At 37.3% G+C, this 23,934-nt stretch overlaps 1 protein-coding gene across 1 annotated transcript in view; it reads left to right on the forward strand.

Annotated features, from left to right (window-relative positions):
* The window catches only part of ANXA10 (annexin A10), an 87,898-nt gene that overhangs the window by 17,662 nt on the left and 46,302 nt on the right, over nucleotides 1–23,934 (forward strand). The window contains exons 2-3 of the mRNA XM_032412710.1: nucleotides 1,533–1,642; nucleotides 16,920–17,014. Coding sequence (XP_032268601.1) covers nucleotides 1,533–1,642; nucleotides 16,920–17,014 — 205 coding nt within the window. The remainder of the gene's footprint in view (nucleotides 1–1,532; nucleotides 1,643–16,919; nucleotides 17,015–23,934) is intronic.

The following is a 23,934-nucleotide window of genomic DNA, read 5'->3' on the forward strand; positions in this document are numbered from 1 at the left end:
TTCAATATATTACTGTTCTTTCAAAAGTTTAAAGCATTCATTTTTTCTAGGATAAAAAGATTCAAAGGAAAATGCTTCAGGTGAGGAGACCTCAACCTAGGAATTTACACTAGAACCTGCTATCTAAACTTAATTTAATAAATAAAAGAAGAACCAAAGTCTATCTTCTTAATAGAGTCCCAGTGGAAAAGGTTAGTGGATAAAGGAGATAACACTCATACTGTCTAATATATAGCTCACAGAAGTGAGGATTGGCTCAAGAGAACTTAGTCTCTAGATCATCTCCAATAAACTTGAATATCCAAAGCAAACTGCATGCACTTTAGCAATGTAAGATGCAGACCATACTCTTATTTTAATTACATATATCTATCCATACAGGCATTTAAAAAGAATGTTTTATTAACATGGCTGTACTTAAGAAAATATGGATATATCACAATTATTATATGGTTTCCAGTCTACTTCAAAGAGACAACTTCATCATCATTAATATTAATGAAATGAAATCCAAACTGAATTTTTTTTTTTTTAGTTTTAACTCAAGTGAACAATGTCCTTAGTCCCCCAAAAGCTTTTCATAAATATTTCGGTATTAGTATACGTATATTTCTTGGACTAGACATTATGGTGTCATCTTCTTCTCATTAATTAATTTTCTACTGTAAGAAAATAGGCACTAGAAAACTTCATCTTCCGCTAAGAGACTATTCTTGTAGAAGAGCTTGGTGAATGCCTGAGTTCTCAAGGCCTAGTAGACCCATTGGCTATGGGAAGGCATCTTTTCCCAATGTTTCTGGGCACACTGACAACAAACAAGGGAGAGGGACCATTCTTAATAAATTTTGATTGATAGCTCTCTTGTGGTGAGTATGATGATATGGTGCCTAGTCCTGCCTGGCTCTGTCTGAAATAATAGACCACGTGAATTCAAAGTCTAACATAAATGTTCTGCTATTTTATTATTAGCAACAAAGAAAATTTAAATGGAATGTCAGTCAGGTTTTTATGTTTTCCTCTGCAGCTGCAAGCTTCAGCTAAAAAAATCTCTGCCCTATCTATATCGCCTAGATTTTTATGAATCTCACAACCCAAATTCAAATATTTTGATTTTTTTTTAGTATGATTTTAGGGCCCCTGGTGTGTGAAAAAGCTATGGTGGCAAGTGCCACTTCTAATCCATATAAATGTCATGAATTCCCGCAATAGATTTCTCCTTTCAGTTTCTTTAAATAGCCACAAATTCCTAAGAAAATGTTTACAGTTTATTACCAAGATTTGTATTTATTTGATTCTCACATTTTCTACTATTGGTTCTAGTATCTCAAATTCCTAGATGAATAATAGAGCCAATATAATAGAGGCCATTGGATTAAAAGAAATTCAACCAAATTTGCTCCATACAATTAACACACAACGCATTTGTTTAATAAATTTGTATGTATATCTTAGAGTAATTTAAACACATAGAATGTTTTTGTTTTCATTTATCTGCAAAAAAATGTTGAAATCTTTCTTATAAAATACTACAGTCTCTTTCTCATTGACTATTCCCACCAGGTGCAAGGAACCATTTTCCCAGCTCCCAATTTCAATCCCATAATGGATGCCCAAATGCTAGGGGGAGCACTCCAAGGATTTGGTAAGCCTGATTATTTCTATTATCTTTTGTTATAATTTTTTTTCACTTTACCTTGTTTTAAGATTGTAATATGGGTGTAAATAGCTGATGTCTAACAGAAGGAAACACAGATTAAAACAAAAAGCTGGGCAAAGAAATAGAATAAGAAGAAAAATAATAGAAAAGGACAATAATGGTAAACCAATTTGCTCTCTCAATTGCAACTCTGATCTTGACACGTTTTTGCCTTAAATCCTTAAATGTCTCATCACTAACTACATTAAATGAAATCCCAAACCAAAAATCGTCCTAGGAAAAAACATCCTTCTTTGACCTTGTTTGTTTACTAGCCTTTTTTCTTTTCTTTCTTGTTTTTTTTTTTTTTTTTTTTTTTTTTTTGCTACTTCCATTTCCAGCCAAATCAAACATTCTGCTGTTCCCCAAACTGGATCTGTTTTTCCACATCTCTATAAACTAGTCCAATAATCCCCTGCCTGGAATGCTATTTTCTTCTCCTGTTATTTTGCATCCAAATTCTTTTCAAGATTCTCTTCAAATAATTCTTCCTCTTTGAATCATACTTTGGGCACTCCAAACTCAACCAGCCATGCCAACCCCTAGGGCACCCTCTTCTGCACTCTTGTGTCACTGATCTCATTTTCATTGTACTTGTCCTTTTGTGTCACCTTGGACTTCAGAGAGCTCCCAGAGTGTGGTGTCTGGCATGCAGGTGCTTAATAAATGGATGTTCAATGAATGAAACTAGAGTTTAGAAAAGGACTGTAGAGATAAGGGAGGAAAACTGTTGAGTTCTTTAAAAAAAAGATTTAATCTTTAAGAAATGAAATGGAGCTGGTAAATATCCATATATTTTCCTTAACTAAAACCTGTTTTAAGACTTCTGATGAGCATGAAGATAAACATTGAAATTTTGCATAAAACATGCAAAGCCTCTCATAAGAAACAAGCTCTTAACTTTAAAGACAAAATCGCCTTTATGATAACTATGCTCTGTGTGTGTATGCCTGTGTATGTGTACGTGAGCATGAACACATGCATGCATGCTCATTTTTGTGTTTTATTCACCAGCAGAATCTCACAGGAAAACAATAAAGGACTTCAAATATGCTCTCTAAAGCTGACTTGAGGAGTTTGCAATGCTTTCATGCCTTTTAAAATATCAGTCATCACTAGAAAAATAGAGACAAGTTAACAAAAAGTTATGGATTAACTTTGTCTTCAGGAGAGTAATTTTTGCTTTAAAACTATACATCAATATATTCATTGAAAAAATTTTTCTTTGCTCCAGTTTCAATTCTCCTGTCATAGCAACTTTAGGGTCAGAATGTAGGTTCAATTTGACCATTGTAATTTTTTGCTTGTCAGTGTTTTAGACTGAAGAATTCCAGGAGGTTTAGGATTTGATCGCATACTGTCCACTCCAGCATGCCACAGCAAGAATGCATCTCAAAATGCTTTAAAGTCTATCCAACCTGATGACCCTGGCAAAGTGTAATTTAAAGATAATTGTTCATGTTTTCCTTGGCTACTGTGGGTTTTTTTTCCAGTTTTACAGAGATATAATTGATATCTAACATTGTATAAGTTTAAGATGTACAATGTGATGATCTGACAGGTATATATATATTGTGAAATTATTACACAATAAGGCTACTAACCTCCCTTTACCTGACAAAATGATAATTGTTGTTGTTGTTGTTGTTATGGTGAGAACATTTAAGATTTACTCTCTTAGCAACTTTCAAGTATACAACACAGTATTGTTAACTATAGTCACCACACTGTATATTAGATCCCCAGAACTTATTCCTCTTATAATTGAAAGCTTGTACCCTTTGACCAGCATCTCCCCCATTCCCCACCCTTCAACCCCGGCTGTTTCTGAGTTCAGCTGTTTTAAATACTACATAAAAGTGATATCATACAGTATTTGTCTTTCTCTGACTCATTTCACTTAGCATAATACCCTTGGGATTTATCCATGTTTTCTCAAACAGCAGGATTTTCTTCTTTTTATGACTAAATAATATTCCACTGTATGTATATATGTGTGTGTGAGAGAGAGAGAGACAGAGAGAATCACATTTTCTTTATCCTTTCATCTGTTGATAGAACTTCAGTGGTTTGCACTACAGTGAATATGGAGGTGCAGATATCTTAATGAGATAATGATTTCATTTACTTTAGATAAACACCCAGAAGTAGGATTGCTGTATCATTCTGTTTTTAATTTTTTGAGGAACTTCCACACTGTTTTCCATTGTGGCTGTACCAATTTACATTCCTACCAATGGGAATTCCCTTTTCTCCACATTTCTTCTTGTCTTTTTGATAATAGTCATTCTAATAGGTGTGAAGTGATATTTCATTATAGTTTTGATTTGCATTTCCTTGATGATTAGTGATATTGAGCAGCTTTTCATGTACTTATGGGCCATTTTTATGTCTTCTTTAGAAAAATATCTATTCAGGTTCTTTGCCCATTTTTAATTAGATTATTTGGTTTTTGCTATTGAGTTGTATGAGATTCTTATGTATTTTAGATATTAATCCCTTATCAGGTATATGGTTTGTAAATATTTTCTCCCTTTCTGTAGATTGCTTTTTCATTCTGTTGTTTCTTTTGCTCTTCAGAAGCTTTCTAGTTTGATGATGTAGTTCCACTTGATTTTTGACTTGGCTACTGTGTTTTACTTAGAAAAATCAGAAAGCAAAAAAATACTCTAAAGCAAATGAAAATGAGTAGTTTTAACAAAAATTGTCTTAAATTGTATAAAAATTCACCAATCACACTAAAAAGGAATAACTCTCAGTTAATATTCCTTAATAGTGCAGTCCAGTATCCTTACCATTAGAAGCTACTTTCCCAAGCTGTGCAGTCTTAGAATAACTGTGTTTATTTTGTCTCAATTAACATATGTAATTCCCAAATCATCCCTGTGAGATGCTAGACAACTGGAACTATTTTTAACCTACATGCCTAATTCTTGACAAAGCTACATCAAGTCAAAATCTTTTTTGAAACAGTCAGTGCTATTTAGAGTGGACGTCCTTGCTTTGTTCCTTATCTTTGTCCCCATTAAGTATATGTTCCCTATAGGTTTTGCTGAGAGTTTTCATCTTAAACAGGTGTTAGATTTTGTCAAAGGCTTTTTCTTCATCTGTCGATACAGTCAACAGTTTCTATTCTTTATTCTATTGATGTAATAAATTACGTTAATTGATTTTCAAATGTTGAGATAAGACTTGCATACCTGAAAGAAACACCACTTGGTCATAATGCACAATTCTTTTTATACAGTATTGAATTCAATTTGCCAATTTTTTTGAAGAATTTTTACATCTGTATTCATGACAGATATTGGTCTGTAGTTTTCCTCTCTTGTAATGCTTTCTCTGGTTTTGGTAGTAGGGAAATGCTGACCTCATAGGATGATTTAGGAAGTATTCCCTCTGCTTATATCTTCTGGAAGAGACCGTAAACAAACAAAAGAATCATATAATTTTATTCTTTAAAAGTTTGGTAGAGTTCACCAGTGAACCCATCAGGGCCAGGTGATTTCTGTCTTGACAAGTTATTTAATATGTGTTTAACTTCTTTAATAGATATAGGCCTATTCATACTGTCTATTTCTCTTTGTGTAAGTTTGGGTAGATCGTGTCTTTGAAGAAATTGATCCATTTCATCTACAGTATCAAATTTATGGGCACAGAGTTGTTCTTAGCATTCCTTTCTTATCCTTTTCATATCCATAGTATCTGTAGTAATGTACCCTCTTTCATTTCTGATATCAGTAATTGTATCTTCTCTCTCTTTTTTCTTAGTTAACCTGGCTAGGGGCTTATCAATTTTATTGATTTTTTCAAAGAATGAGCTTTCAGGTTAATTGATTTTCTCTAGCAATTTCCCGTTTTCAATTGAATTTATTTCCACTCTAATTTTCATTGTTTATTTGCTTTGGCTTACTTTAGACTTAATTCATTCTTTTATTCAATTTCCTAAGGTGGAAGTTTATATTCGTGATTTTAGGTATTTATTTCCCACATATTTATTCAGGGCCATAAATTTTCCTCTAAGCATTTCATTTCCTGCATCTCACAAATTTTAATAGTTTATATTTTCATTTTCATTTAGTTTGAATTTTTTAAATTCTCTTGAGTCTTTTTTCTGTTATTTGCAAGTGTGTTGTTTAATCTCCAAGAATTTTAGGTTTTCCATCTATCTTTCTGTTATTGATTTCTGGTTTAATGCCACTGTGGTCTGAGAGCTTATTTTGTATGGTTTCTATTATTTTAAACTGGTTAAGGTATATTTTATGTAGTCTACTTAGTATTACATGTGAGCTTGAGAACAACAACAATCTGTTGTTGTTGGATGAAGTATTCTATAGATATCAATTATATCAAATTGATTGATGACGTTATTGATTTCAAACATGTGCTTTTAAGTTTTCTGCCTGCTGGAATTGTCCATTTATGATAAAGAGGTCCTAAACTACTGATAAAATAGTGGATTCATCTGTTTCTTCTAGCAGTTCTATCAGTTTTTGCCTCATGTATTTTGATGCTGTTTTATTGGGCTCACACATATGAAGATTTATAATATCATCTTGGAGAAGTGGCCCCTTTATCATTATGTAATGGTTCTTTTTATCCCTGATAATTTTCCTTCTTCTGAAGTTTTTTGTGTTAAAATTAATATAGCTACTCCAGCTTTTTTTTCAATATGTTAGCATAGTATATCTTCCTCTATTCCATTATAATCTATCTGTGTAGACCACTCAGTGCTATTTAGATATAATTTGAAATTTCAGTAATAATTATTTTCTTGCTTAGTAGACCACTTTTACCTATTTGACCATATAATCAATGTTTATTATTCACAGATTCCACATATGCTAATTTGTCTACTCGTAAAATTCATTCATAACACCAAAATCAACATTTGCAGTACTTTCATGGTCATTAACAGGCATATGCAGAGAGGTGTAAACTTTGAGTCATCAGAGTGCATATTCCAGCTGAGATTAGACAAGATGATGCTTTCCCTTCTTGTTTCAGCTCTTACACTATTAACAAGTGTCCTTTTTGTGGTTTATTTAATGCTACAATTTTTTTGTATCTTTATGCTTTTTGTTGGTGATTGTGTTCTTTAAAATGCCCCCCAAATGTTGTGATGAATGTTCCCAAGCACAAGAAGAAATATTACGGAGAAAATATGTGCATCAATAAGCTTCATTCAGACATGAGTTCTAATGCTGTTGGCCATGAGATTAATGTTAATAAATCACTAATATAGTGCATCCAGAAAAAAAAGATAAAATTCACTGTCTATGCATGAAGCCGCCCAGAAAAATGCTAAAGTAAAATCTGATCTAAGTTATAAAGCTATGGAAAAGCAGCTAAATTTGTGAGTTCATGAGAAAAAAACTAATAATATAAAAAGTGTAGTGATCAGCTTTCTCTTGAAAGTAGTGATAGATGCCTTGCATGTTTCAAAAGGTGATACGGTGAGGGGAGGAGCAAGATGATGGGGGAGTAGGAGACCTAAATTTCGTCTGGTCCCAGGAATTCAGCTAGATAGTTATCAAACCATTCAGAACACCTATGAACACAACAGGAGATTGTAGAAAAGAATAGCAGCAACTCTCTGAACAGAAAAGCGACCACTTTCTGGAAGGTAGAACGTGTGGAGAAGTGAATCTGAGGCGATATTCGGGAAGATAGACGGCAGGGGAGGGGGCCTCCATCAGCCGCTACCGACAAGTGATAGAGCAGCGGAGCACAAAATCAGAACTTTTAGAAGTCTGCTCCGCTGAGGGACGTCGCTCCAGTGGCTAAGCGGGGATGGAACCCTCGCTGGGACAGTGTGGTCTCAGGACCCTCGGGGTCACAGAAAGACCAGGGGTGCCTGAGTGCGACAGAGCTCCCAGGTATTGGGGCACGGAAGCTGGCTGCAAAGACAGAGCAGAGGAGTGGGCTCTCAGCTTGGGGTTATCATAAACAGTGATCCACGGCACAGTCAGGCCACTGCTCTTCCAGCAGAGACCCAACAAGCTGCAGATCCAGGGAGATTCCCCCTCCTCCCCCGGGAAGAGCGGTGTGAGAGTGCACTGCAGGAATCTGCTGGGTTTGGAGACTCCACACGGGGTCATGAGCCAGAGACAGGAACGCTCGGTCACAGGCTGGGTGAGCACGGAGTGCGGCCGTGGACCGGGGAGACAGGAGTGATTGACTGCTTTTTTCTGGGGGCGCACTGAGGAGCAGGGCCCCGAGTTCTCGGCTCCTCCAGAGCGGAGATTGGGAGGTCGCCATTTTCACTCTCATCCCCAAAGCTGTACGGAAAGCTTGCAGGGAACAAAAGCTCCCGAGAGCAAACCCGAGCAGATTACTTAGCCCGGACCCAGCAAGGGCAGGGCAATTCCCCCTCCGGCAAAGACATTTGAGAACCACAGCGACAGGCCCCTCCACCAGAAGATCAGCAAGCATAGCCAGCCAAGACCAAGTTTGCCGATCAGTGAGAATGACAAAACTCCAGGACTAGGGGAATATAGCACATAGAATTCATGGCTTCTTTCCCCCCCCGATTCTTTGGTCTTTCAAAGTTAATATTTTTAATTTTCTTTTTTTAATTTTTCTATTTCTTTTTTAAATTTTTCTTTTTCCCTTTTTCAACCAACATCATATCACTCCCTTTTTTAAGAATCTTTTTTATTTTTCATTTTTAGAGTCATATTCTATCCCTTCATAGTAGTTAACCTTATTTTTGGTATATATATAAGTTGTTCTCTCTTTAAAATATGGGATACATTTTCTTCAAACAGACCAAAATATACCCTAAATCTCTATTGTATGGCTTTGTTCTAGTCTCCTGCCTGATCACATTCTCTCCCTTTCTTTTTTTTTAATTTCTCTTCTTTATTTTGTCAACCAACTTCTTATCTTATCAATTCCTTTTATAAAATCTTTTATAAATTTCTTCTTTACAGTCACATTCCATCCCTTCATCATATTTACCCTTATTTTTGTATATATATAAATTTTTCTTTCTTTAAAATTTTGGGAGGCACGTTCTTCTAACAGACCAAAATACGCCCAAAATCTAGTGTGTGGCACTGATCTATTCACCAGCCTGATCATATTTGATCATATTCTTTATTTTTTTATCTTTTTCTTTTTCTTTTTTTTCTTTCTTTTTTCTTTCTTTCCCTTTCTTTTCCCCCATTTCAAGTCTCTTCTGATTTGTTCAGTGTATATTTTTCTGGGGTCCTTTATACCCTGTTACCATTTTGTTCTCTCAATCATCTATTCTCCTCTGGACAAAATGACAAGATGGAAAAAATTACCTCAAAAAAAAGAACAAGAGGCAATACCGACTGCCACGGAACTAACCAATACGGACCTTAGTAAGATGTCGGAACTGGAGTTCAGAATGACGATTATAAAGATACAAGCTGGGTTTGAAAAAAGCATGGAAGACACTAGAGAAACCCTTTCTGGAAAATAAATTAAATAAAATCTAACCAAGTCAAAATCAAAAAGGCTATTAATGAGGTGCAATCAAAAATGGAGGCTCTAACTGCTAGGATAAATGAAGTAGGAAAGAATTAGTGATATAGAAGACCAAATGATGGAAAATAACAAGCTGAGAAAAAGAGAGATAAACAACTCCTGGATCATGAGGGCAGAATTCAAGAGATAAGTGATACCATAAGATGAAACAATATTAGAATAATTGGGATCCCAGAAGAAGAAGAAAGAGAAAGAGGGGAAGAAGGTATATTAGAGCAAATTATAGCAGAGAACTTCCCTAATTTGGGGAAGGAAACAGGCATCAAAATCCAAGAGGCACAGAGAAACCCCCTCAAAAATCAATAAAAATAGGTCAACACCCTGACATCTATGGGTAAAACTTACCAGTCTCAGAGACAAAGAGAAAATCCTGAAAGCAATCGGGACAAGAAATCTGTAACCTACAATGGTAGAAACATTAAATTGGCAACAGACCTATCCACAGAGACCTGGCAGGCCAGAAAGGACTAGCATGATATATTCAGAGCACTAAATGAGAAAAATATGCAGCCAAAAATACTATATCCAGCTAGGCTGTCATTGAAAAAGTTTCCAGGACAAACAAAAACTAAAGGAATTTGCAAACACGAAAACAGCTCCACAAGAAATATTGAAAGGGGTCCTCTAAGCAAAGAGAGAACCTAAAAGTAACATAGACTAGAAAGGAACAGAGACAATATACAGTAACAGTCACCTTACAGGCAATACAATGGCACTAAATTCATATCTTTCAATAGTTACCCTGAATGTAAATGGGCTAAATGCCCCAATCAAAAGACACAAGGTATCAAATTGGATGAAAAAACAAGACCCATCAATATGCTGTCTGCAAGAGACTCATTTTAGACCCAAAGACACCTCCAGATTGAAAGTGAGAGGGTGGAAAACTATTTACCATGCTAATGGACACCAAAAGAAAGCTGGGGTGGCAATCCTTATATCAGACAAATTAGATTTTAAACCAAAGACTATAATAAAAGATGAGGAAGGACACTGTATCATACTTAAAGGATCTATCCAACAAGATTTAACAATTGTAAATATCGATTCCCCTAACATGGGAGCAGCCAATTATATAAGGCAATTAATAACAAAAGCAAAGAAACATATTGACAACAATACAATAATAGTGGGGGACTTTACCACCCCCGTCACTGAAATGGGCAGATCATCTAAGCAAAAGATCAACAAGGAAATAAAGGCTTTAAATGACACACTGGATCAAACAGACTTCACAGATATATTCAGAACAGTCCATCCCAAAGCAACAGAATACACATTCTTCTCTAGTGCCCATGGAACATTCTCCAGAATAGATCACATCCTAGGTCACAAATCAGGTCTCAACCAGTACCAAAAGATTGGGAACATTCCCTGCATATTTTCAGACCACAATGCTTTGAAACTAGAACTCAATCATAAGAAGAAAGTTGGAAAGAACTCAAATACATGGAGGCCAAAGAGCATCCTATTAAAGAATGAATGGGTCAACCAGGAAATTAAAGAAGAATTTAAAAAATTCACGGAAACTAATGAAAATGGAACACAACTGTTCAAAATCTTTGGGATGCAGCAAAGGCAGTCCTAAGAGGAAAGTATATAGCAATACAAGGCTTTCCCAAGAAATAAGAAAGGTCTCAAATACACAACCTAACCCTACACCTAAAGGAGCTAGAGAAAAAACAGCAAATAAAGCCTAAACCCAGCAGGAGAAGAGAACTAATAAAGATCAGAGCAGAAATCAAAATGAACTAGAAACCAAAAGAACGGTAGAACAGATCAATGAAACTAGGAGCTGGTTCGTTGAAAGAATTAATAAGATTGATAAACCCCTGGCCAGAGTTATCAAAAAGAAAAGAGAAAAGACCCAAATAAATAAAATCATGAATGAAAGAGGAGAGATCACAACCAACACCAAAGAAATACAAACAATTATAAAAACATATTACGAGCAACTATATGCCAGCAAATTAGATAATCTAGAAGAAATGGATGCATTCCTAGAGATGTATAAACTACCAATACTGAAACTGGAAGAAATAGAAAACATGAGCAGACCCATAACCACTACGGAAATTGAAGCAGTCATCAAAAATCTCCCAACAAACAAGAGCCCAGGGCCAGATGGCTTCCCAGGGGAATTCTACCAAACATTTAAAGAAGAATTAATACCTATTCTTCTGAAACGGTTCCAAAAAATAGAAATGGAAGGAAATTTTCCAAACTCATTTTATGAGGCCACCATTACCTTGATCCCAAAACCAGACAAAGACCCCATCAAAAAGGAGAATTATAGACCACTATCCCTGATGAACATGGATGCAAAAATTCTCATCAAAATACTAGCCAATAGGATCCAACAGTACATTAAAAGGATTATTCACCATGACCAAGTGGGATTTATCCCTGGGCTGCAAGCTTGGTTCAACATCCACAAATCAATCAATGTGATACAATATATTAATAAAAGAACAAGAACCATATGATGCTCTCAATAGATGCAGAAAAAGCATTTGACAAAGTACAGCATCCTTTCTTGATCAAAACTCTTCAGGCTATAGGGATAGAGGGGACATACCTCAATATCATAAAAGCCATCTATGAAAAACCCACAGCAAATATCATTCTCAATGGGAAAAAACTGAGAGTCTTCCCCCTAAGGTCAGGAACACGGCAGGGATGTCCACTATCACCACTGCTATTCAACATATACTAGAAGTCCTAGCCACAGCAATCAGACAACAAAAAGAAATCAAAGGCATCCGAATCAGCAAAGAAGAAGTCAAACTCTCACTCTTTGCAGACGATATGACACTTTATGTGGAAAATCCAAAAGACTCCACCCCAAAACTGCTAGAACTTATACAGGGATTCAGTCAAGTGGCAGGATATAAAATTAATGCACAGAAATCAGTGGCATTTCTATACACCAACAACAAAACAGAAGAAAGAGAAATTAAGGAGTTGATCCCATTTACAATTGCACCCAAAACCATAAGATACCTAGGAATAAATCTAACCAAAGAGGCAAAGGATCTGTACTCAGAAAACTATAAAATACTCATGAAAGAAATTGAGGAAGACACAAAGAAATGGAAAAACGATCCATGCTCATGGATTGGAAGAACAAATATTGTGAGGATGTCTATGCTACCTAGAGAAATCTACACATTTAATGCAATCCCTATCCAAATACCATCCACTTTTTTCCAAAGAAATGGAACAAATAATCCTAAAATTTGTATGGAACCAGAAAAGACCCCGAATAGCCAGAGGAATGTTGAAAAAGAAAAGCAAAGCTGGTGGCATCACAATTCCTGACTTCAAGCTCTATTACAAAGCTGTCATCATCAAGACAGTATGGTACTGGCACAAAAACAGACACATAGATCAAGGGAATAGGAGAGAGAATCCACAAATGGACCCTCAACTCTACGGTCAACTAATCTTCGACAAAGCAGGAAAGAATGTCCACTGGAAAAAAGACAATCTCTTCAACAAATGGTGTTGGGAAAATTAGACAGCCACATGCAGAAGAATGAAAATGGACCATTTCCAGACACCACACACAAAAATAGACTCAAAATGGTTGAAAGACCTCAATGTGAGACAGGAGTCCATCAAAATCCTAGAGGAGAACACAGTCAGCAACCTCTTTGACCTCAGCTGCAGCAACTTCTTCCTAGAAACATTGCCAAAGGCAAGGGAAGCAAGGGCAAAAATGAACTATTGGGACTTCATCAAGATAAAAAGCTTTTGCAGAGCAAAAGAAACAGTCAACAAAACCAAAAGACAACCGAGAGAATGGGAGAAGATATTTGCAAATGACATATCAGATAAAGGGCTAGTATCCAAAATCTATAAAGAATTTATCAAACTCAACACCCAAAGAACTACGAATCTAATCAAGAAATGGGCAGAAGACATGAACAGACATTTTTCCAAAGAAGACATACAAATGGCCAACAGACACATGAAAAAATGCTCGACATCGCTTGGCATCAGGGAAATTCAAATCAAAACCTCCATGAGATACCACCTCACACCAGTCAGAATGGCTAGAATTAACAAGTCAGGAAAAGACAGATGTTGGCGGGGATGCGGAGAAAGGGGAACCCTCCTACACTGTTGGTGGGAATGCAAGCTGGTGCAGCCACTCTGGAAAACAGTATGGAGGTTCCTCAAAAAGTTGAAAATGGAGCTCCCCTATGACCCAGCAATTGCACTACTGGGTATTTACCCCGAAGATACAAATGTAGTGACCCGAAAGTGTACGTGCACCCCAATGTTTATAGCGGCAATGTTCACAATAGCCAAACTATGGAAAGAGCCAAGATGTCCAGCAACAGATGAATGGATAAAGAAGATGTGGTATATATACACAATGGAATATCATGCAGCCATAAAAAGAAAAAAAAAAAAAAACACGAAATCTTGCCATTTGGAACAACATAGATGGAACTAGAGGGTATTATGCTAAGCGAAATAAGTCAATCAGAGAAAGACATGTATCATATGATCTCACTGATATGAGGAATTCTTAATCTCAGGAAACAAACTGAGGGTTGCTGGAGTGGTGAGGGGTGGGAGGCATTGGGTGACTGGGTGATAGACATTGGGCAGGGTATGGGCTATGGTGAGCTCTGTGAATTGTGTAAGACTGTTGAATCATAGATCTGTACCTCTGAAACAAATAATACGTTATATGTTTAAAAAAAAAAAGATAGTAGGAAGGGAAAAATGAAGGGGGGGAATCGGAGGGGGAGACAAACCATGAGAGACTACAGACTCTGAGAAACAAACTGAGGGTTCTAGAGGGGAGGGGGGTGGGGGGATGGGTTAGCCTGGTGATGGGTATTAAAGAGGGTACATACTGAATGGAGCACTGGGTGTTATACGCAAACAATGAATCATGGAACACTACATCAAAAACTAATGATGTAATGTATGGTGATTAACATAACATAATAAAATAAAATTTTTTTTAAAAAGTGATACAGCATAAAAACTATTAAACTTTCAGGTGAACAAGTTCTATAGATCAGTAGGCTATAGAAGAATACCTCCTTAAGATATTCTTTAAAATCACCTCCTAAATTTTATACAGGAAAAGCATACGAGAAAAAAAGGATTTCAATGCTGATGAGACAGGCTTATTTTTTTAAGGACATTGGCAAACAAACATATTAGTTGTAAATGGCATTTCTGTTGACAAAAATATTGTGATCAGAGGTTGTAGAAATCTGTATTTCCCTTCAGAGCAATAGTTCAGCATCTATTAATTCAGTGTTCATAACAACTTTGTAGAAAACTACCACAAATAACAAGAATCACTGTGTATCATAGAAGCCTATAAAATTGCTATGGTTTGTTATGCCAGGCTTTTAGTTAAACCAGAAAATAAAAGAATTACCTAGAAATTCTTGTCAGAATGCAATAGAATAAGAAAAACTTAAAATGACTATAAAGGAGAAATCAAACATTTTATTATGCGCAGAGTATATTGTTTGTATCTCAAAATCTAAGCTAATCAATGAAAAAGTTATTAAAAATAATGAGAGTTCAGTAATTTTTTTGAATACAAGGTAATTTTATGTTTATAAAATTCAATGTCACTTATTTAATTAAGCAACTATGTGTTAGGAAACAAAATAAAAATAAAGTAACTTTAATGTCAATATAAATGCAAATATGAGTATTTTTTAACAAAATAAAGTCTCTTGCCATTTATAAAAACTCCACAAACCTTTACTAAATCTTTTAGAAAAGAAAAACTGAAATAATTCAGCAGATATAGTGACAAAAAGACAACTTTTCAAAATGGATTCCTAAATTTACAGTTATTTTAATAAAAACTTTTAATAAAGTTTTGAGATTCATATAAAATTAATCTGAAATATCCTGGTAGAATAAATGAGCAAGAATTGCTATGAACACTTTGAAAAATGGAGATTCAGTCAGAGAGGTAGGTTGTAGATAATCTCAACAGAACAACACAAAAAAACAGAAGACTATAATAATAATATAAATATGAAGACAGTAAAAATAACAATGGATATAACTGAAAAAATCTTCTATTTATTATTAAAAATTTGTCCCCTTTGGAATTCCCATCATGCAGTTAACAGACTCCTACAAAACTCCTTAGTGTCCTTTGAGTCCAGGGCATTAACAAGCTAGCCCCAGGGCGATATGTTGCTCTATGCCTCTCACAAACCAGAGATTTCAGTGTTTGGAGCTGATTCTATGCCTCCCTCCTTCCATTTTACACATCCTATCATTTCTCTCACCTGCATAAAACACCCTGCTCTTTCTTTTGTTTCACAGGGCATAGTTATCTATGTAAATTCTAGTCACTAGCCCTCATTCACTAGATATTTCAGCACCTGACAGCTTTCCTAAGAACCAAGGGCATCCAGGATGGCTTTAATTTCCAAAAAGATGATCTGCTTAACATCCTAGCCTTTCAATTCCTTTTTCTCCTCTTCTCCATTAAATATCTACTTTTGTCAAAGAAAATTTGTAACACAGAATTAAATAGGCAAGGAAGACTTTATTCAAGACTATTGCAACAGAAATCAAGACTTTAGCAACAGAGGAAAGAACTCAATTCCTCTGAAACAAAGGGCAAGAGAGTTTTTAAGCACACAGGGGGAGGTGAGAGACTAGTTGAAAAGTACTGGAGAACACTGGGAGTTGGGGGTGTTTGTCAATGCAATTAGGTCATCTGTTTTTGCTAGTCAGTTCTTAAGAAAGTTAGGTTCCTATCTACCCACAGAGACTAGGAGATAGGGATTCTATCTTTCTTGATGATTATATTTCAAAGAGATGGCTCCCAATATTTTGGGAAAGACATTTCTGGACTGTAAAACTGGCAAGTGATTGGCAGATTTATATCTCAAAGGAGTAAAGTATTTATAATACAAGTTTTCCAAAGTAAATGCTCTCAGAAAAGGGGGATCAAGGCACACAGTCACAAAGAAACCTATCTAAATTTTAGTCAAGCTGAGGGAAATGTTCAGGCCTTTTTGTCACTCTACTATGACTATAGTTAGAGCTAAATTTGTCTAAACTAGTTGTGCATTCAGGTGTTACAGCAGTGCAGTGAGTTGGCATATAAGGAAGCAAAGGCCTCATACAGCCCAGAAACAACCTCAGTTACAGGAGAAAGAGGCCATATTCCATGCCAACCATAAGAGGTTCACACAGTCCCTCAGAAGGTTACACAGCCCTCGCTCGTACTTTCATACTTTCCTTGTCCATTACTCTTCCTTCTTCTGGAGGTTTTGAACTGTAGCTGTTATTTTTGTCTTAATGTATGTTCATTATAAATTCTATCTCCTTAACTGTAAAATGAGAAAGATGTTGTACCCGTTTAAATACTAATCAGCTTGAAGGTCAAGGAAGCCTTTTTTGGTGGGTAGGAAAGGTGGCTGAAGAAAGACCATATTTTTATTCTTCTGTATTTTTTAATTGGATCTTTTTAAAGGAAAATCTGTAGGCATAGCACCAAAATGAGAGATAGGAAGAACCTAGCGTTCATCAAGTGTTGCTCTGTGATTTCCGATTTTAGTTAAAATTGCTCACTGCTTTAAAGTACCATCAGGGATAATGCCTGCACCATAGTTTTTGATCCTTAGATAATGGCTCCTTCCAAACTACAGAATAGCAACTTTACTAATCTTCAAATATTATTCTTTTCCAGGCTGTGACAAAGACATGCTGATCAACATTCTAACTCAACGCTCTAATGCACAAAGGCTGATGATCGCGGAGGCGTACCAGAGCATGTATGGCCGGGTAGGCTCTCTTCATCTTGACCTGTTTCTAGGGCAAACTCCTGGGAAATAACAACCCTTTCAGAAAACAGATACTGTTATTCTTTTCAGTCTCACAGATTACAAAGATCTCAGACTCCACTGTATGTCAGAAACAGTTCCTATGCCTCTACCATGTTTCAAGGAATGTAAGAAAGATGTATCTATGTGTGAGGTATGTTCACACTTACAGTGACTCCATCAGTCCTCTCTCAAAAATCATTCAGCTCCATAAAATGAAAGTTCTGATAGTCTTACACTGCTAGTTGGTCCAATTAGGCTAAAAATGCTGCGCTGGAAACACCCCTGTGTCAAGCTTTAGGGAAGGCAGAGAAAGGGCTAATGATCGCTGGCTCAAAAAAATAAGATCTTTCCTGCAATTCTCCACAGGTCTTCACCTAACTCTCAACCAAAGTGAATTCTGACTAGCTTTTCTTCTCACAGCATGCAGTTGTAGAGACCATTAAAAAAGAATGGCAGTTAAAAATAGTTTAAGGCAATAAAACTATCCATAGTGCTTTAAAGTAATCACATTCTAATTTCAAAGCAAGTACCATTAAAGATTCCTTTCTTTTGTTATGCATTTAAACCACAGATTCAGAACAAAAACTCTTCAGGCCAAAGGGCCTGAAATGCAATTACTTTGTCAACTGAGCATTACTGATGAAACACTATCATAAAACTTTCTCTATAGAGCTAGCTCTTATAAATTCACTCCATCTCTAAACCTCAGTCTTTGAACAGCTATAATACATGAAATAAAGGAGAGCTCTCTGTTGTAAAATAAATTAATAATCGAAGAAGCTACCACTACTAGTTATATTAGTTGAATTTAGCCATAAAAGGAAACCAGTTATGCTTTTTTTTTTCAGGTAAAACTGCTATCGTAGCTTATATTCCTATGATACCAGTGCTAGTTTTCTTTTGAAAGAGAACATAAAAACTATAAAAGTTCTAGCATCACTAATCTAATATTGTTTTAATATGCATATGTCATAAGAATGGTCATTTTTCAGTGTTTTTTTAACCCAAAGGTTTGCATACATCTTTGCATTTTATACATCAAGTTAATTTAGGTTGAAGGCATTACTTTACTATATTCTACAAAATTACACTAAAACAGATTAAAACATTAAGAAATGAGATACTCAAGGAATGTAAAATACATTGAACAATTTATACTCTCAAAGGTCTCAAAGTTTGTTAAACTCTACCTTCTGTTGAACAATCTATATTGCATGGAAATCTTGGCTAACAACACAATCTCACCGGTGGAAGACAATGAGTCATGCTGGCCCCTTTCCTCCAAAATATCCTTGTCATACAGTCGGTTATCAAGCCTTGAAAATTATTTTTCCTCTCACATTTCTCTCTTCTTCTCTCACTTACGCAGTCTTGATTCATTTGGCACCCAGACTAATGTGAAACTTATAACTGGTACCTACCTTCGTGCCTTCCCACTCTGGTCTAGCCTCCACACTGAAGCCAGAATGATTCCAAATCTAGATTTTTGCCTCCCTCATTCCGTCCCTGAATGTTTATCTTATTTCTGCCTCACAAATATCCACAGGTCCATGGAATAAACCAATACCTTCCCAGGGCATACAAAGCCTTGCTTACCTTATTTCTGTTCTCCATTTTATTCCCTCTCCCCCTTCACACACCATCGACTGCAGCCAAACTGAACTAGTTGTACTTCTACAAATTAACTGTGCCTGCTCCCTTACCTTTAATCAGGGTGTTTTATCTATTTCAATGGCCTGACTGCCCCCCTCCACAAGCTGCACGCCTGCCCATCGTCCCAGACACTGCACACTTCCTCACACCACTAACCCTAAACAGAGTGGAATGGACTCGTGCTGCTACTGCATTCTTTACAAAACTTCCCCCCCACCCCGCCCCGGTACCTGATGACATATTAGTGAGCTTGTTTATATGTGTTTCCCTTTACCCAAGTCTAAATCCTCAAAAGTTGGAATGCATTTCATCCAGAAAGTTTAGCACAAGTGTCTATTTAACATGCCAAGATTGCTTAATTATGTTTATTGAAAGAGTGTGAAGGCATAGTTTTGGCTGCTCTTATAAACCTTTTCTGCCTGTCACATTCACCCTCTGCCCTGGGCTAGGTGCTTCCTGCTGGGGTCCCAGAATTCCCTGGACATACTGCTACCATGGCCTTGACACACTGGGTTGTGTTGGTTTACTTTTTTCTCTTGATGACTAGACTGTAATCCCCTAGAAAATCAGGGACCAGGTTATTTGCTACTATCCCTCCAGAGCTCAGCCCAGGCTCTAACATAGAAGATGAATTTCATTTACAGAATAAGGGAATCTAAGAAATTATATTTTGCTTATTTACATTTTTGTTTAAAAAAGAGGAGGGGATATCCCTGTATTATCCACTTTATACTTTTGTTATCTTCTGCTATCTTTCCCTTTCTGTGGTGAGAGTTTATAGATTTCCTGTATGTTAGTCTTTGATATTTTTATTTTTTATTAATATGGATAATTAAGATTTGACAGAATTATTTTTTTTTAGCTGCTGAGCAAAGTGCAAATCTAAGCATGCTTCATAAATACTTATTACTTGATATTTTACATTAGTGAAGAGCCGCTGAATTTCATCAACCACTTTTCCTCACCCAAAGCACACTAATCCCTACACTCAAATGAAAAGCCTTTTGGAATGCCTCTGACAGACATATTTATCAACATAATTTTTTTTTAAGATTTTATTTATTTATTTGACGGAGAGAGAGAGCTAGAGCAGGAACACAAGCAGGGGGAGTGGGAGAGAGAGAAGCAGGCCTCCCACTGAGGAGGGAGCCCGATGCAGGACTCGATCGCAGGACCCTAGGATCATGACCTAAGCCGACGGCAGACGCTTAATGACTGAGCCACCCAGGCGCCCTTTTTTATTTATTTATTTATCAACATAATTAATGAGGTCACTCCTATCTTCCACACCAAAGTAAGTACTAGGCTATAGCCAGGCAGTGAAACCAAGGGAACAACGAAACACATCTGGGGCTAGGCAGAGAAACTATACATATCTGATAAGTTTAGCAATTAGACAGTGATTCCCGAATGGGGTTCAAATTCAACCTTGCAGTAATTTATTCTCTCAATGTTCATCTGAAACAGGGATAATCAGCTCTGAAATATCCTGGCATCTGGAATTCATTACAATTGTGGTGTTGGTTATATAATTTAGTGCAGAGGCTAAGTTGCCCTGAGTCACACAAAGTTAGAACTTAAACCAAGGTTATCTGGCTCTAAATCATGCCTTTCAAAGTTTCTCAATAACGCCTGTTGTTTTCAACTGAATAAATACCAGATTTAGCAAGAGCAGATATCTATACTGTTAACTCCCTCATATTCTTCAAGGCTTTGCTCAACGTCAGCTACTCAAGAGGGCCTAATCTGATTGCCCTTTTTAAAACTGTCACCTACCCCAAAGCCTATGCCAGCACCCCAGATCCCTTTCACCTGTTTTGTTTTTTTTTCTATAACACTCACTGCCTTCTAACATACTACATAATTTATTTATATATAATTATTATTTATTGTTTGCCACCTCTCCCTAATACACGCCCCACAAGGAGAGGAATCTTTGTTTTGTTCACTAATGTGTCCAAAGCACTTGTGACAGTGGCAGGAACATAGCTGGTAGTGCAGACTCAACTGCAGCCCCTCAAAATTTAAATGTTGAAGCCCTAATCTCCCAAAGTAACTGTGTTTAAAGATAGGGCATTTAAGGAGATGATTAAGGTTAAATGAGGTCATAAGGGTGGGGGCCTAATTCTATAGGACTGCTGTTCTTAAAAGAAGAGAAAGAGATACCAGCAGTGCATGCACAAAGGAAAGACCATGTGAGGACACAACAAGAAGGCAGCCATATGTAAGCCAAAAAAAGATGCCTCACTAGAAACCAGCCCTACCAGGACCTTGATCTGGGACTCCCAGACTTCAGACTGTAAGAAAATAAATTTCTTTGGTTTAAACCACCCACTTATGGTTAGCTGTTAGGGCAACCTGAGCAGACTAATGCAATTGATACTCAATAGAGTGATGTGGGGAGAAGTTTAGATGACAGAAGAATAGGGGTATTCTAAGCTTGCCTCATCCCTCAAACACAGCTAGTTAAATATCAAATCATTTTGAACACCCAAGAAATTTATCTGAGGACTGAGAGATCAAAACTGCACAACTAGAGATAGAAAATCAGCCACATCATGGAAGGCAGGAGCTGTGGAGAGTTGATTTTGGGGAGAAAAGAATCACAGGTGCTATGAAGGGGAAGGAACCCTGATCACAGAGAAGCGAGAGAGAGAGAGAGAGAGAGAGAGAAAGTGCACACAGGGGATTGCACAAGAAAAATTCTTCCCCAAAACCACTGACTGGAAAAAGGAGAGGGACTATCTACCACAAGATTTTATAAAGAGTGGAGCACAAAGTCTGAAGTTTTGATGGTCCACACCATCGCCAGGGTCATGCCTGATGGGCTTGGCAATGCTCCGGTGGGAGAGGAAGGTGGAAATTTGGGAGTGGGCAGCATGGTCAGAGGATACCCTGAGCCACACAGGGAGAAACATTTCCCCTGCTTGGAGTCAATTTGGGAATGGTAGCACAGCCTCTCTAGGGACAAAAATACTGGTGGTGCCAACATGCTGCCCTGTTCCCTAGCATAGGAACAAAAAGACCGGCTGGGGACAGCAAACCTTGTTGCCGGCTTTTTGGCTGCGCTTTACCATAAACTTAGAATGGTTGAGGGGCGCCTGGGTGGCTCAGTTGGTTAAGCATCTGCCTTTGGCTCAGGTCATGATCCCAGGGTCCCGGGATCGAGCCCCACTTCAGGCTCACTGCTCACTGGGGAGTCTGTTTCTCCCTCTGCCCCTCCCACTCCCACTGGTGCTCTCTCTCTCTCTCTCAAATAAATAAATAAAATATTAAAAAAAAAAAACAACTTTGAACAGTTGCATGGTCACACAACCAATTTCTGGGACAAACCAGCACCAGCTACAGTGCGGCGAGACCCTCCCCTATAGGATCAGCATGGATCCTTACCCCACAGATCTCTAAAATTTGGAGTTGTGAAACTCACTGTGTGCCTAAGATAAAACTCAGAAGTATTGTGCCACTTGGCAAGTGGACAGCTCTGATGCAGGCAGGGATCTGACAGAAGCCAGGGACACAAGAGAGGTGCTTGTTTGTTCTTCTTTGAGGGCTTCCTGAAGAGTAGCAGATGCGAACTCCCTGCTCTGTGGACAAGAGAGAAAGAGACAGGCAACTTCATTTCCCACTATCTCCCCAGCACTGACTGACTTCAGTGAGCAAAATAGCATCACCCAATGGAGGCTGGAGCCACTTACGTCAGCCCCGCCCCCCCTGCGCCCTTCAGGTGTATCTCCACAGGACAAGTCTACCTGAGAATCAGCACAACAGGCCCCAACCCCAGAAGAGTAGCACAAACCCCTTGCAAGCACCAAGTCTACTGATCATAGAGTGCTGCAAAACTTCAGCTTTAGGGGAAACAGGATCTAGCTTCCTTTTTTTTTTTTTTTTTTATATAGCTTCTTTTAACAAGCAGACCAAAACACACCTAGGATCTAGCTTTTTTTTTTTTTTTTTTTTGGACCTCTTTATATAGCCATTACTCTCAGGAGCAGGTATACAACAGGCTTTCCTAACAATCACAAACACACACACACACACACACACACAAAGTGACCCAGACAGAATGACAAGATGGAGGAATTCACCCCAAAAGAAAGAACAGGAAGTCATGGCCAGGGATTTAATCAATACAGATACAAGTAAGATGTCTGAACCAGAAATTAAAACAATAATTATAAGGATACTACCTGGGCTTGAAAAAAGCAAAAGAGACCCTAGATAATCCCTTATTGAAAAGATAAGAGAACTAAAAACTAGTCAGGCCAAAATAAAAAATGTTATAACCGAGGGGGCGCCTGAGTGGCTCAGTCGTTAAGCATCTGCCTTCAGCTCAGGTCATGATCCCAGGGTCCTGGGATCGAGCCCCGTGTCGGGCTCCCTGCTCTATGGGAAGCCTGCTTCTCCCTCTCCCACTCCCTCTGCTTGTGTTCCCTCTTTTGCTGTGTCTCTCTCTGTCAAATAAATAAATAAAATCTTCAAAAAAAAAAATGTTATAACCGAGATGCAAAACTGAATGGATGTAATTATAAGGATGGACGAATCAGAGGAATGAATCAGTGATGAAGATAAAATTATGAAAAATAATGAAGCTGAAAAAAAGAGGAAAGAAAGGTAGTGGGTCACGAATCTAGACTTAGGGAACTCAATGACTCTTTAAAGCACATTAACATTTATATTATAGGAGTCCCAGAAGAAGAAGAGAAAGAAAAAGGAGCATAAGGTTTATTTAAGCAAATTATAGCTGAAAATTTCCCTAATCTTGGGAAGGAAACAGACACTGAAATCCCAGAAGCATGGAGAACTCCCATTAAATTCAACAAAAGCCAGCCATCACCAAGACATATTACAGTCAAATTCACAAAATTCACAGACAAGGAAAGAATCCTGAAAGCAGCAAAGGAAAAAAAGCCCTTAACCTGTAACAGAAGACAGACTAGGTTTGCAGCAGATCTGTCCACAGAAACTTAGCAGGACAGAAGAGAGAGTGTCATGATATATTCAATGTGCTGAATGGGAAAACTACGCAGCCAAGAATACTTTATGCAGAAAGGCTATCATTCAGAATAGAGGGAGAGATAAAGAGTTTCCTAGACAAACAGAAACTAAAAGAGTTCATGACCACTAAACCAGCCCTGCAAGAAATATTAAAGGAGACTCTTTGAGTGGGGGGGAAAAAAAGACCAAAAGCAACAAAGACTAGAAAGGAACAGAGAACATCACCAGAAA

This window comes from Phoca vitulina, unplaced genomic scaffold, assembly GCF_004348235.1.
Source record: "Phoca vitulina isolate PV1807 unplaced genomic scaffold, GSC_HSeal_1.0 scaffold14, whole genome shotgun sequence".
In the NCBI taxonomy this organism is placed as follows: domain Eukaryota; kingdom Metazoa; phylum Chordata; class Mammalia; order Carnivora; family Phocidae; genus Phoca; species Phoca vitulina.